General features: G+C 39.6%; 1 protein-coding gene across 1 annotated transcript in view; it reads right to left on the reverse strand.

Annotated features, from left to right (window-relative positions):
• KCNH5 (potassium voltage-gated channel subfamily H member 5) overlaps positions 1-13,021 on the reverse strand; it is a 253,979-nt gene extending 240,958 nt beyond the window's left edge. Inside the window, exon 1 of the mRNA XM_081935609.1 lies at positions 12,464-13,021. Coding sequence (XP_081791735.1) covers positions 12,464-12,536 — 73 coding nt within the window. The 5' untranslated portion in view covers positions 12,537-13,021. The remainder of the gene's footprint in view (positions 1-12,463) is intronic.
• Between the last annotated feature and the right edge of the window lie 1,726 nt (positions 13,022-14,747).

Raw genomic sequence — 14,747 nt, forward strand, 5'->3', positions numbered from 1 at the left:
CATTATGTTCTTCAATATTAGTGTAACTCTTGTCCTGAGGCGAGTTGCCCATGGTGAGTTGGCCACAGCAAGTTGGCTATGGTGAGTTGCCATGACGAGTTAGCTATAGCAAGTTGGCTATGGTGAGTTGCCCATGGTGAGTTGGCCACAGCAAGTTGCCTATGGTGAGTTGCCCATGACAAGTTAGCTATAGCAAGTTGCCTATGGTGAGTTGCCCATGACGAGTTAGCTATAGCAAGTTGCCTATGGTGAGTTGCCCATGACGAGTTAGCTATAGCAAGTTGCCTATGGTGAGTTGCCCATGATGAGTTAGCTATAGCAAGTTGTCTATGGTGAGTTGCCCATGGCGAGTTGACCACAGCAAGTTGCCCATGGCGAGTTGCCCATGGCAAGTTGGCATAGACCCATTCAGGGAAGCATTTAAAATTTATAAGAAGCAGCCCTGAAGTCATATGAACCCCACTGAAATAAATATCAACCACTGCAAGTTCTGACTATCCAGTCTTCTGGTTGCTTGGATGTCAGGACTTGCAGTCCAAGAGCAATGGGTTCATTAGTGTGGCTGGTGTTCCCAGTGCTAGTGATCCTCTAGAGCTTTATTATGTATGCTAAATATGTTCTGCTTGCACAGACTCATTGTCAGAGTCTCTTGCTCTCACCAAAGCCCAACAATATATTTCAGACTGTTACAGACAACCTTCACATCCCTCTTGGGCAGGAGCCAAGGAGGTCTGCCAGCTCTCTAGAATGCCAGCAGTAGCTGCCATGCAGTGATGCCAAGCCTCCTTTCGCCCAGACTTCGGTCAGTGAGCTCTGTTGCTATTGAATGACATTCTGCAAATGTTTCATAGAATTTAAGGCTTTGGATTTTCGATCCTAGAACTGATTCTTTAAGGCTGCTCTAACTGTCCCATTTAAAAGGTGGGTCGACTTATAAGGGGTTTCTTTTCTCCCTGCTTTGAATTTGCAATCTGTAAAGGAAAAAAAGGCTGCCTTTTGGGCACATTATTGAAAAAGCAGCTTCATTTGCATCGGTAGCAAAGGAAGAAAGCAAAGAAGTTGAATCCTTGTAGTACAGACTGTTTTAGGGCTAGTTAATTGTTTATTTACTGATACATTCTCTTTATCCAGACTTCTTTAAACAACTTCCCTTCACCCCATTGTCAGAGATTTGTTTTCTTCGTCTTCTTACAATTATCAAAGGATGAAATGTCGAATTTAGCCAAACTGCGCTGACATGTCCTCAGTTTCTGTGGGAAGGATCCTCCAAGAAAGCCTGAAGGCAGCAGGCAAAAACCAGCCTAAACCATTAAGGTTAGGATCCCAAAAAACATCATCAGCATCATATTTTATTCATTAAACATGAAACTCAGTCAACTGAACATTCAAAAATGCATTAAATATACCATTGACTGGTGCTAATGGTTGATATGGGTTGCTGCTAGTGTTCTAAGTATCAACCAAGTACCTTCTTAAATGTTCCGAATAGCACAGTTTTTTTGCAGTTCCCCTGGCGTTATTGCAAGAAGCTGCAATTTGTTGATGTATCTTATAAAATTCTTGGACATGGTACCAAGTGCCCCGATGACAATGGGTATCACTGTTACATGTTTCATCCATAATTGGGTAGTTTCGATGGCCAAGTCATGGTATTTCATTATTTTTTTCTGTTCTTTTTCTTCAACTTTGGCATCTCCTGGTACAGCGATATCAATAAACTGTAAGCTATGATATCTGGCATGTTGTGTTCCAAATGATGATCCATTTGTTATTTTATGATGATGATGATGATGATGGTTCATGGCACAATCAGCCAAATGTCCAGACAGGATTTGACATTTTTATCCAACCTACTAGCTGATAATCTGGCATTGCCCAGGTATTTATTTAAAGGGGGAAATATCCGGACCAAACATAATTCCTAATGTTGGCTTTTCCCCCTTACTAGAGGAAGCCCCCTTGTGGAGTACTGTGAAGCCATTACCATGGAAACTCCATTGCACTGTACAGTAGAAGTCAGTACTGCAGAATGGCACAACAAGCTGTATCTTAACAGAACACACACCCTGAAGAGAGAAGGGGGAGAGAGAGCGGGGAGAGAGAGCGGGGGGAGATCAAGGACCTGGGATAAGCAGATCTGGATGTTTGATGCTATTACAGATATCATCAAAGAATGTAAGCCACTTTTGCAATTGACTGATGACGAATTTGTTAATGCCGATTGTGTTCAACTGGTGCTCCAGGTGTTTTGGGATTCCATCCAAGGTGTCTATGACTATTGGTCTACCTTTGCTTACTTTTGTCACAGTCATTCTATTTTTATTTGTAGATCTTCATATTTTGTTACCTTTTCCAGTTTCATTTTATTCTGCAGTTTCCAGAATAAGGCCACATCCATTATCCAGACTTTTTTTTTGTCTTTCTTGTTGACAATTGTTAAACCTGGGTGTTATGTGGCAGATGCCTGTCTGTTTGAATTCTAAAGACCCAGAGCACTATTATTAAAATACATATTACTGTTTTATTTATAATTATTGATACTGCTTAGAAGCAGCAGGTGTAGGATTTGTATGCTGAAAGATGGGTTATTGGGAATCATACCAATAAATACATATTTTGTTTACCCAAAACAACATTTCCCTTGTAAAATTGTTTACTCTTTTTCTGTCACTATGCACCATACTAGATATCCTCCTGATATAAAGAAAATCCAGGGAATGAATTCCCTCACAATCACTTCCTTTGGCATTTATTATAGATCTGGAAAGCCAATAAGACTATAGAGCACTGGAGAAAACAATGAAAGACTCATTTTCTCATGTATGCATTCTCTCACAGCTGTTGATCACCTTGTACAATAGCAGTGGAACTTAGACTTATATACCACTTCATAATGCTTTCCAGCCCTCTCTAAGCAGTTTACAGAATCCGCCCAACAATCTGGCTCCTCATTTTACTGACCTTGGAAGGATGGAAGGATGAGTCAACCTGCCAGGATTGAACTCCAGGCTGTGGGCAGAGTTAGCCTGCCACACTGCATTTTAAACCTTGTGACACCAGGGATCCTTATAACTTAAACTTTCACATCCCATCTATAGGAGAATTCCAGGGCAACTTGCAAGACTGGAGGAAAGCAAATGCCCTGATTTTCAAAATAGGAAAGGGACATGGAAAACTACCTACCTGTCAACTTTGATGTCTACACTGGGAATCATCATTGAAAAGATGATGAAACACTGCGTTTGTGAGCATTTAGACAGGCATGTTACAATTAACAAGAGTCATATGGATTTGTCACAAGCAAATCAAACCAGATTAACTTTAGCTTTTTCTTTGATAGAGCTACTGGCTTAGTAGATCAGGTTAATGCCACCTGACTACGTCAGAGTCTCTAATGTTATTATTGTAAATGGACTCACAGTTGACTGAATGATTGCATCCAAAGAATGTTTATTAGTGATTCTATTTCATCTTGAAGGGAATTTTCAGGTGGAGCACCACAGGGATCTGTCCTGGGTACTGTGCACCTTTTCATCATTGTCTTGGATGAGAGAGTTGGGGAAGGCTAACACAAAGCTGGTGAAGGGAGGTTTGAAAAGAGAGAAAATTCAAAAAGATTTCAATAGGCTTTGGAGTAGCAATAGCAGTAGCACTTAGACTTATATACCACTTCACATTGCTTTACGGCCCTCTCTAAGTGGTTTACAGAGTCAGCATATTGCCCCCAACAATGTGGGCCCTCGTTTTACCAACTTCAGAAGGATGGAAGGCTGAGTCAACCTTGAGTCTGATGAGATTCAAACTGCCGAATTGCTGGCAGCCAGCAGAAGTAGCCTGAAATAATACAATAGCAGAGCTGGAAGGGTCCTTGGAGGCCTTCTAGTTCAACCCGCTGCCTAGATACGAAACCTTATACCCTTTCAGACAAATGGCTATCCAACATCTTCTTAAAGACTTCCAATGTTGGGGCATTCACAACTTCTGGAGGCAAGCTGTTCCACTGATTAATTGTTCTAACTGTCAGGAAGTTTCTCCTCAGTTCTAAGTTGCTTCTCTCCTTGATCAGTCTCCACCCATTGCTTCTTGTCTGCAGTCAGGTGCCTTGGAGAATAGTTTGACTTCCTCTTCTTTGTGGCAACCCATGAGATATTGGAACACTGCTATCATGCCTCCCCTAGTCCTTCTTTCTCTTAAGCTAAACATACCCAGTTCCTGCAACCGTTCTTCATATGTTTTAGTCTCCAGTCCCCTAATCATCTATGTGGCCCTTTTCTGCACTCTTTCTAGAGTCTCCACATCTTTTCTACATCGTGGTGACCAAAACTGAATGCAGTATTCCAAGTGTGGCCTTACCAAGGCATTATAAAGTGGTATTAACACTTCACGTGATCTTGATTCCTATTCCTCTGTTTATGTAACCTAGAACTGTGTTGGCTTTTTTGGCAGCTGCTGCACACTGCTGGCTCATATTTAAATGGTTGTCCACTAGGACTCCAAGATCCCTTTCACAGTTACTACTACTGAGCAAGGTACCACCTATACTGTACCTGTGCATTCCATTTTTGTTGCCTAAATGTAGAACCTTACTCTTTTCACCATTGAATTTCATTTTATTAGATAGTGCCCAATGTTCAAGTTTGTCAAGATCCTTCTGTATCTTAAGCCTATCTTCTGGAGTGTTGGCTATTCCTGCCAGGTGTCATCTGCAAATTTGATGAGTTCCCCATTTATTCCCTCATCCAAATCATTGATGAAGATGTTGAAGACTACTGGGCCTAAAACAGAGCCTTGGGGTACGCATGTAGATGCAGTTCCATTGATGACTACACGTTGAATGCGATTGGTCAGCCAGTTACGAATTCATCTGGTGGTGATGCTGTCTAACCCACATTCTTTTACTTTATCTAGTAGTAGGTTATGGTCTACCTTATCAAATATCTTACTGAAATCCAAGTAAACTATATTGACGGCATTCCTCTGGTCCACTAAATGATAGGATGGAATTGATTAGGAATAAAAGGAAAGTTATGTGGAGAAAAGGAAAAGCACAAGTGTGATGCAGAGAAGTTTTGGTTTTGAAGTATTACAGTATGTTTGCAAAGAATCTGGGTGTTTGTGTCAACCACAGATTAAACATAAGCCAATAGGATGGTTTAGCTGCTAAACGGGCAAAGGCCCCCTTGAGTTGCATTTACAGAAGTCCAAATTATGAGAAGCAAATGTTCTACTCTACTTTGTCTGTCCTCATATAAAATACTATGTTCTGTTCTGAGAACAGAAAGGACAATAATAAATTGAAGGTTGGGGAAAGGGCTACCAAGATGGTTAGGCGACTGGAAAGCAAGTCTTATATGCAACAGTTCTTATACCTATTCTTATACCTATTATCTTGTAGATGATTGACAAATCAAATCAATCAATAAAATAAATAAAAGTTAAAAGACCTAGTTATGTTTATCCCATAGAAGAGAAGGCTGAGAGGAGATGTAATTGTACATTTCAAGAATTTGAAGATTTGTCACACACTCTTCAAATATTTGAAGAGGACATGGATTAATCCTCTATTGCATCAGAGGGTAATCATTATGCCAAACTACAAGGAAGGAGGTTCAGGCTATGTATCAGGAGGAATTTCCTAACTGAATAAGCTACTAGCCAACACAAACAGGTTGCGAAGAGTTCTTCATTTCAATTATTCAAATGATAGATGGTCATCTGTCAAAGATACTCTAGTGGTTCTAGAACAGAGGTCACTAACCTCAGGGGCCACTAAATTCATAATTTTATATCCCACAGACCACTAATATGATTTTTTAAAAAGATAAATAGTATTTAGTGCAATATAAAAAATGCACATAATTTTTCTGCCGACCACCAAAATGTTCTCATGGACCACCAGTGGTCCATAGACCACCAGTTGGTGACCACTGCTCTAGACAACTCTGGTCTGAGGAGCTAGTTAAAATAAATGTTCCTGAAGCACCTTCTTTATGATTTTTGATTTTGAATAGCTGAATCAGGACTACTGCTCCAATGAGAAACAAACTATAAAAAATAATCTAATGTCCAGAACAACAAAAATGAACCATCATCTAAAGCCATCTCATAAATTTCATCAAGCATATTAACCTGAATATAGTTACGGTATGTTGGTTTCTTTGGAAACTGATGTATTTTTGCAAATCTATAATGATCTATGATAGCTACCAATCATCTTTAAAATGTTGTGATTAGATGCATGAGTAACCAAAACTCTCTCCTGAATTGATATCCATTTCACAACCTTCATATGCCAAGGTCTTTAGCAGGAAAAAAAATCTAATAAATATTCCCAGAAAGGATAATAAAGAAAATAAAAAGAAACCTAGTTATATCAAAGGCATTTAGAGTCAAATAATGCCTTTAACCTGACTATGTAGAAATATATTTGATTAACAAAACAGTCTAGATTTCTAAACCATCTCTGTTCAACAGATGGAACTCATCTTTGTATTAGAAGGCATATTTTCTCATGCTAGCAAAAGCTAGCTAACCCGCATTCAGAACCAATAACTCTGCATTCCAAGATCTTCATCAAATCTCATTTGTAAATATCAGGTTGGTACAGAATTGCCAATTCTTTTCCAACACTTCCAACCTGTTGTTGTTGTTGTTCGGGCATCTTTCCCTACACCACTGCTAATCTATGTTATAAATGAAAACTTACTTTAAAACAAAATATCCTGATTAGTTTTTAAATACTTCAAAAGCAAACAGGCAATTTCCTATAAGGACCCTTCCAGGGATGGGTTCCTACAGTTCGCTCATGTTGAATGTTATTCAAAGGTGTGAATGCTGCCATTATACTACAGATGTATTTATTGTGCACTGTCTTAAATGAATAGAAAGGGACATGATTTGTTCTACTATAGATATGCATTGAGATTGAATCTATTGTATGTTAAAAATGGCTGTCAGGCCAAAATTTAAAAAAATGAACTGTGCATCATCTACACTATTTTTGTAATTCTAAAATTATTTGCCAAACCTGCTAAATTCTTCACTTTCCCTCAAAAATTCTCACTCATAAAGTGAGTGACTTCTATATTTAGAAGTAACATTTCCCAGAATTCTATTGATCCTTCTGTTTATACCATGTAACATCTGAAAATTTTCTGTTTATACCATATAACATCTGAGATCTAAACCTTTCCAGAATATATTTTTGATCCTGTCAATACATTGTTAACCCTGAGGACTGGCAATCCGAATCATTCGAATCATTGTTTTAAAAAATCCTTCAGATCCAATCCCATATCACATGCAAGGATGTTTTTCTATCTAAAAGTCACATCCATATGTGAAAAAATAAATCTTTTGCTAAGGAAGTACCTTGAAATACGACAGGATCTAGTATAGATTGGAGCTTGGTGAGTTGGTGGCTAAGGTAAAATTTAAATGGAAAGATAGCCATATTACATGTCCAGAAAGATAAATGGAGATGTAACCAAACTAGAGAAAAGGAATGTGACAGCTCCAGATATTAGAGTATCCATTAAAATGCATTACTTTATTACTCTTTATGTTATATTTTTGCTGATAAAGAAATGAAGAGAGACTAGTATAGATCTATTTCAAGCTATTTAGCTCTCATCAGCTATCCATACCCTTGATGGGATTCGAATTTGGGCTGCTTACATATTAGGCAGTTGTATTAACCTCTAAGCCACAAGTTCTCCTCCCTTTATCAGTTGAGCCAGGGGAGTGATTAAGTGTTTTTACTTCTGTCAAAGCATCAGATCTGCCCAAATATGGGAGGGAGCATACTGCAGAGATACAGGATGAAGAACAAAAGAATGTCAAGAAAGAACTTCTAACCTAATCCTGATTTTTCATATGTGGAAATGGTGCCAAAGTAGGGAAGACATGATTATACAATCACTTTTTCACAAGAATATTTTTAATCAGCCAATTAATAAGAGTTGCCCTATTCTCCCATGGATTCATTAGATTACTTTTAACCTCAGCATTCCTATTTGAAATATGGGCATAATATAATACAATGCTTCCTGACAGGGGTATATAAAAATGGGAAATATATGTGCAGCACATAAAGATAATGTCTGTTGTTCCTTCTTGACAGATAATTCATTCTTATCCTAACATTCTGTCAATTAAAGTCAGAGAAGTTTGAAATAAAAAGTGAAAATAGTTTATCCATGTTTGATATGAACTAAGATACTTCATGAAAATTTAGAATATTCCATCATCAATTATTTTATCTTTATTGCCTTCCATTCTATTTTTTAATTACTACTTTTTATAATTCTAAATGGGGGAGTTAATATTCTATACATAGGGGTATTAAACATTGAGGGCTGCATCAGGGTTGTGTTTGACATCAGGAGGGAGGGAGGCATGGCCATGATAGGTGTGATCAGGTTGACGTCACTCATGTCAGGGCGCCTGTGGTGGCCCGAGCTTTCTGCCAGAGGAAACGGGGTCCTGAGCTCCGTTTTCAGCTGTGACGGCCTCCTGCAACCCTCTGCCAGTGAAAATGGAGCTTCCTTTTCACTGGCAGAGGCACCACGAGCCAGTCCTTCACTGTTTCCAGAGTATCCCCACAGGCCAGATCTAAGCACCCCATGGGCCTTGAGTTTGACACCCCTGCTACACACAAAGAGACATCAAATGCACATATGTATTATACACACATACAATATATACCTATATCTCAGAAGTTACCTAGAATTTTCAATGCTGCACCATTGCTATAACTAATCAATTTGATCCATTGCCAAAAAGAAAATGTATTTTTCAAAATTATATTCACGTAAAAAGAGATTTAAAAACACTATGTTCAGCGATGCTGTGGCATAAATTCCCTATTAAAAAGGGGGAAAGTAAGAAGCTTTAACTTTCCACGAAGTAAAGAGGAAGAGTGAATAATCTTGGGATACCTTGCAAAGTACAGCTTTTTATCTGTATTCTTTCCCAAAGTGCGGAATATATTTTGCATTGTTGCATCGTAAACAGCGACCCCACACGTTTCTCAGTTCAAAAACAGTCAATATACCAAAAAATAGTTCATAAATGTATTTTGTGCCTCTTCGCTAATGCAGTAAACAAAGCGATGTTCAAAATAAGTAAGTGGAAAGTAGGTCAGCACACACTGACTCCAGCATGAGAAGGTAAACTCAGATTTCATTACAACTAGAACGAACATTCTTTGATGTTATGTTTGTGAGGCATCCCTGTCAAAAATGCACCTTTCTAATTAATGATTGAAAGAGTTTTATAAGTTCTTCCTTATAAAAATGGTGATAAGTTCATTTCAGATGGATTCCATGCTTACTTCACAGTGATGGTAGCAATTGTCAAATGTGACCAGAGATTTCCCCAGAAGATAAAACGATTGTGTGCTTCTCTTGACATTGGAGCAAACACCCAACAGATGGAAGCCTTCCAAATAACAAATAGACTTAGCCATTGGAGACTTCTACTTAACTTACTTAGGGATCAGGATACATATTCACATGTATTGTCCATTCTTATTTGTCTTAACTGACAATAGCTCTCTTTATAGGAAAACCTGTTTGTGATGTATTATTTTTCTCCCAATGATATAGCCCAGGGGTGTGAAACTCGCATTGTCACGGCATCGTCACATGCCATGATATCCATTGATCATCTATCCATAAATGCCTTAAATGATGCTCCATATCATGGTAAAAGACAGCTGTATTATGGTTTCATTGTAGGCCTAATCATCTTCAGAGAAACTCTCATGTTATAATATTCCACTACCTTAAAGGACACTAAACTACCATCCCTTTGCTCTGCCCTGTTCTGCAAGTTTCTTATGAAAACTGCTAGAAACCAGATTCTGGACTTATCAAAGTTAAATTGTGGTATGTATGATTTCAGTTTGTTACCGCAATGTTTACTTTATTAGTAAACATTAGTAAATTAGTAGAATAGGAGAAACACGCTTTGGACTGAACCTTCTTCCATTGTGTTCAATGAGAAAGTAGATATTAGAAAAATTGCATACACACTCATATGCCGTACATACACCAATAAAAAGATGAATAAAAAATTGGAGGAAGGTAAACTAGCCAGCCCCCTTCTCCCTTTCTTACGTCAAGCAGAATTTCACTTCACCTTTCAGTTTCTCCTACCTATTTTACGGGATTGCTCTGCCCAAGTTTTACAAAGCAATGTCTTATTAGAGATGTATCACTTAGCATGGAATCATTTTAAAGCTCTTTGGGGGTTGTATGATGGTAAGAAAAAAAATCTTAAGTATATTAAAAATAATACAATTGCATATCCATGAAAATATATTTACCAGGGGAAAATGGGGAATTAACCATCGCTTAGTACAAACTTAGAACAAACTGTATTATTCTTTTTCTTAGGCCAGCTTGCATCAACACACACACAACACACACACACACACACACATATACACACAATTTGTTATTACTTTAATGGAACAATGTGGCATATCTTCAATCATTCATGAAATGAAGAAGAGTGAACCCTTCCAGATATCTTGCCAATATTTTATACAGCAATGTTCTTGTATTAATTATCCTAACAGTGGAATTAAAGACAAAACCTCACAGCCTTTTTTTTTTTTACAGTACATTTTTAGAACACACTTTCCTTGAGGCTTGTTTAGTATGTACTGTGGTCTTACAAGCACTGGAACACTCTTGGACAGAACGAGTAATTTTAAATGTTTACAAAAACACAAAAGAAGAGGAAAATGTTACATATAAAACAAAACACATCAGTAATATCAGATAACCAGTAAAATTGTTCATTTTCACAGGATGGCTTAAGTTCAAGTGGCTCTCAGTTACACTGTTCATTTGACCTCAAATTTGCATCTTCTTAAATCACGTTGGGTTTGCACACTTGATGGACTTAAGCTAATCACTGTTTTTTTTTCCCAGTCTGTTCCATTTTTCAAACCTGTGGTTAAAATCTGTCCCATGCTCTTTGGGGAGAAAGTTGGGATATATATAGTTGTGCATTGTTTAAAAATGATCACACATCTATTACGAGCACTTTTTCTAAAAGCTGATAGCTATTTTGATATTCTCACTACACAACACATGACAAGTAATAATTGTGCAAACTGTAATTTCAACCAGAAGCCAAAACAAACACACTAGTTTTACCATCAGCCCATACACATATAGAGATAAATAGATATGCTTCTTGCAGATTTGCTTTAAATAGCTTGATAAAGGAAGTGAAGTTTGGGGAAAGAGAGTTTTGTGTCTTTTTCTAACCTAGATTTTATTCCCAATTTAAATTTCTTCAGTTAAGAAACTGTGAATACACAGGGAGAGGGAGAGAGAAGGAGATGGGTTGATAAAGGTATAGATACAGTATAGCTATAAATATAAAGACTCAAAAACCCATTATGTAGTGAAACATGTCTAAATCTGGAGGCATGCTCCTTATAATCCATATGTCTTTAAATTATTATTGTTTGCAGAAAATTCAGGGAGAGGTGAAACTGCCATACACAGTGAGTATTTAACTTTTTCCAACAATTTCTACTTCAGAATTACAGAACCGACTTAGGGCTTCCTCAAGCATTTTGTTTTTTCCAATGGAAAAAATGCTGGTTGCTATTATCGTTGTTTACATAAGATGCAAAATTTAGTTGTAGTCCTACATTTACTATCTAGTGAAATATCTCATAGAATTTAATGAGGCTTACTTCAATGAGGTTTACATACGAAAAATGCACAGGACCCTACTTTAAATCAGCTTTCCTGCTAAATTGCATCTTTCCTAACCTAGCGAAACATATATACCAGTGAGCAGATCCCCTCTCCAAACATATGCCTCAGCCTTGCTCAACCTTAAGTATTTAAAACCTATCCACTCTAACAGCCTTGATAAAGTCTGGCTGGGTTGATGGAAGTAAATGGGGATAGTGTGAGTTGTATACAAGACATCTGAAAGATGATGAATTGGGAAAGGTGTCCTTGGTGGCAGGGAACAATCTATCTTTTCTTTTCAGTTTTTCTTACTGATATTCTGCTAATCACCATTGGCTAAACAAGATGTACATTAATATGAATAATAATAGAAATATAATGTGAATATGATAATTACAAAATCATCATATTTATATGATCTATCAAGAAAGTAAGAGGTTTTCTTGTAACTCTTGAGTTGTTGGAAATCCTATCACAGCTAACCCACTAATACTTTTTGAGAGTTAGTGTTTAACGTATTTAAAAGTACAACATGATAATCCTACAATAAAAGTGCTGATTAGAACTCCATCTTGTAGAATTTACCACTTTCTTCAGCGTCTAACATAGTCCATTCAAGTCCAGAAGTGCAAAAATGTTTTTACAAACACTTTAAGAACTTTAGGGGCAGTTCAATCCCTCCCCTGGACTATTGCAGGGGCCAAGGGAAAGCCGAGGAAGAAGAAGAGACGACTTACCACTTGAGCGTCTGACAATGTTCTCCAAAAATGTATTCTGTGGTGCCACCAGCCCCCTTTTGCCCCCCGGCATCCTCCTGTGCCTGCAGAGCTGGGCTCTGGAGCCAAGAGGTTGCAGTGGGGCGGGCTGGGTGGATCTCGGAAGGTCTCTTGAGCCCAGTGCTGTGGAATAGCTGTGGGAAGATTGATGAGGCAGTTCATGGTAGTAGCGCTCCAGCAGCTGATAAAGCCCAGACTGTGGCAAGACTGCGCTCACAGCTCAGAAACTGCAGCCTCGGAGGAGAGTGCGCCTGCGCGCTTGACCCGCTCTTGCTCTTGCCGCTGCTCTTACTGCCCCAACGGGCAGGCAACATGACCAAGCCTGCTTTCCGAAGCGACAGCTCCCGAACCTGCTGCAGCTGGACGGAGGATCAACCCAAACCAGAGCCTGGATCTCAAGGCTTCTTACACGGAAGGGGCGGGGAACCGGGAGATGGGGATTGTAAACGGTGTATAGAGCAGTTCCCTTAAAAAACGAGGGAACAATAAACGAATTGTCCGACTTTTCGACTTGTCAAGGACCGAGCAAAGAGAAACGAGCCCCGTATTCCAGCATTCCTCCGGCTTCCCTAGAGAAAGTTTTCAAAGTGGTCTCCTAAAGGTTCCATCGAGCAAGTTCAGGACCCTGGACAGCTCTCAACTTGCCTGCCGGTTTCAGCGCTGGCCAAGCGCCTTTTCCTTTCCTTCTCTCGCTGCTTCTTCCCCCGCTGCCCTCGTAAATCTGGAGTCAGCGGCGCCACTAGGTCGAACCAGGGAAGAGCTGAGCGGTTGCGATGTGGCCGCGCGATGAGCCTCTCTGCACATCTGCCTGGGACTCAGAGCAAGAGCCGAAAAAGCCTGGCGGAGAAGCCCGCTCCACGCGCAGAGACCACACCAGCCCACTTAGCAGAAAGGCCAATGGCTGAAGTGAGAAAAGGGGGAAGGCTTCGGAGAGCAGAGCATTGCCAGGAGCGGCCCACTCTCCAGGGGCGGGGCTGAGCTGTCCCGTTTTCCCCTTTCCGCGTGGCCCTGCCTCCCCCGACTCCTTGACCTGGTGGCTCGAAGTGTCCGACGGAGCTGTCCAGCCCAGGCCAATACCGCCCTGGTACAGCTCTCCGCCAGGAAAGAAAAGGCTAAATAATTCATAAGAGCCGGGCGTTTGTTTCGGAAAGGGGGGAAATGCAGAGGTGGAGGCGAATGAGAGAAAGGCGAAATGAAGAGCTAGTGGGGGCGGAGGCGGCCACTGGGTTCACTCGGATACAGAGGATGGAGTAGGAGGAGAGGGAAGAAAAGGCCAACTTTCTTTTCTGCTTTGGGTTGGAGAAAGTTGGAAAGGAGCAACAGAGACGCTGGAAAAGGGAATCGGCGAGGCTTCTTTGTTTCCTGAATCCCTTCATCCTTAGCCCACCATCGCGAACTGGAAGCTCCGTGTTCCAGAGCAGAATGACTGAATACCACGCGAAGTGAAGAGGACCTAGGAGGAAGGGCTGGATCCCTTTCTGACTCTCCTTGGGGGATTCGCCGAGGCATCTGACTGACTTATGTCACAGTACATCTCGTGGTATGCTCCATATTTTAAATTTTGGATATGGAGTCAAGAAATAGCCCTTTATATTTTGAAGGGAGATCTGTTCAAGTAAACAGGTAATGCTGTAGACACGTTTCAGCCTTCATCTTCTCCATTTTCTGAGGACTTGCTGGTTTCCACAACCCTTTCTCACAAGTTAAGACTATATCTTACTAGCGAGTTATGGAGCATCACACAATCATTACCTTGGCACCATAAAGCCTATATGCATTACTGATATATTGGCATAAAGATGGTTGGGTTACTGCTAAAATCACTAGTGAAGAAATAGTATGTCTTCACTGGGGTGTTTTCTTCAAAATAGTACGTAATACTATTACTTGGAAGCAAATGGGATTTGCTCCTAGGTAAGTTAATAATGGCTTGAAGCCTCAATGGACTATTTATGACACATGTTTCTTCTTTTTTACCCCTGCCTTGCCTCCGAGAATACAAATGTCAGGATTTCCTTTCCTTTCTTCAATAAAAAATAAATAAAGTCCATCAACTCTGTCATTTGTTTTAACATTGGTCTCATTCTAGCTCATTCTCCATCTCTTGAAGAATCCCATTCAGCCTCCCATCATAAAGGAGAAGATTTTAAATCTGACCCCTTGAAGTCACATTCTTAGTGCTAAAGGAACCATAGAGAGTAAATCAAAAGAAGCTCCCCAAATTTCAAATTCTTTCTTTCCTCCC

Source organism: Natrix helvetica (genome assembly GCF_964273705.1).
Source record: "Natrix helvetica genome assembly, chromosome: 1".
Taxonomy (NCBI): domain Eukaryota; kingdom Metazoa; phylum Chordata; class Lepidosauria; order Squamata; family Natricidae; genus Natrix; species Natrix helvetica.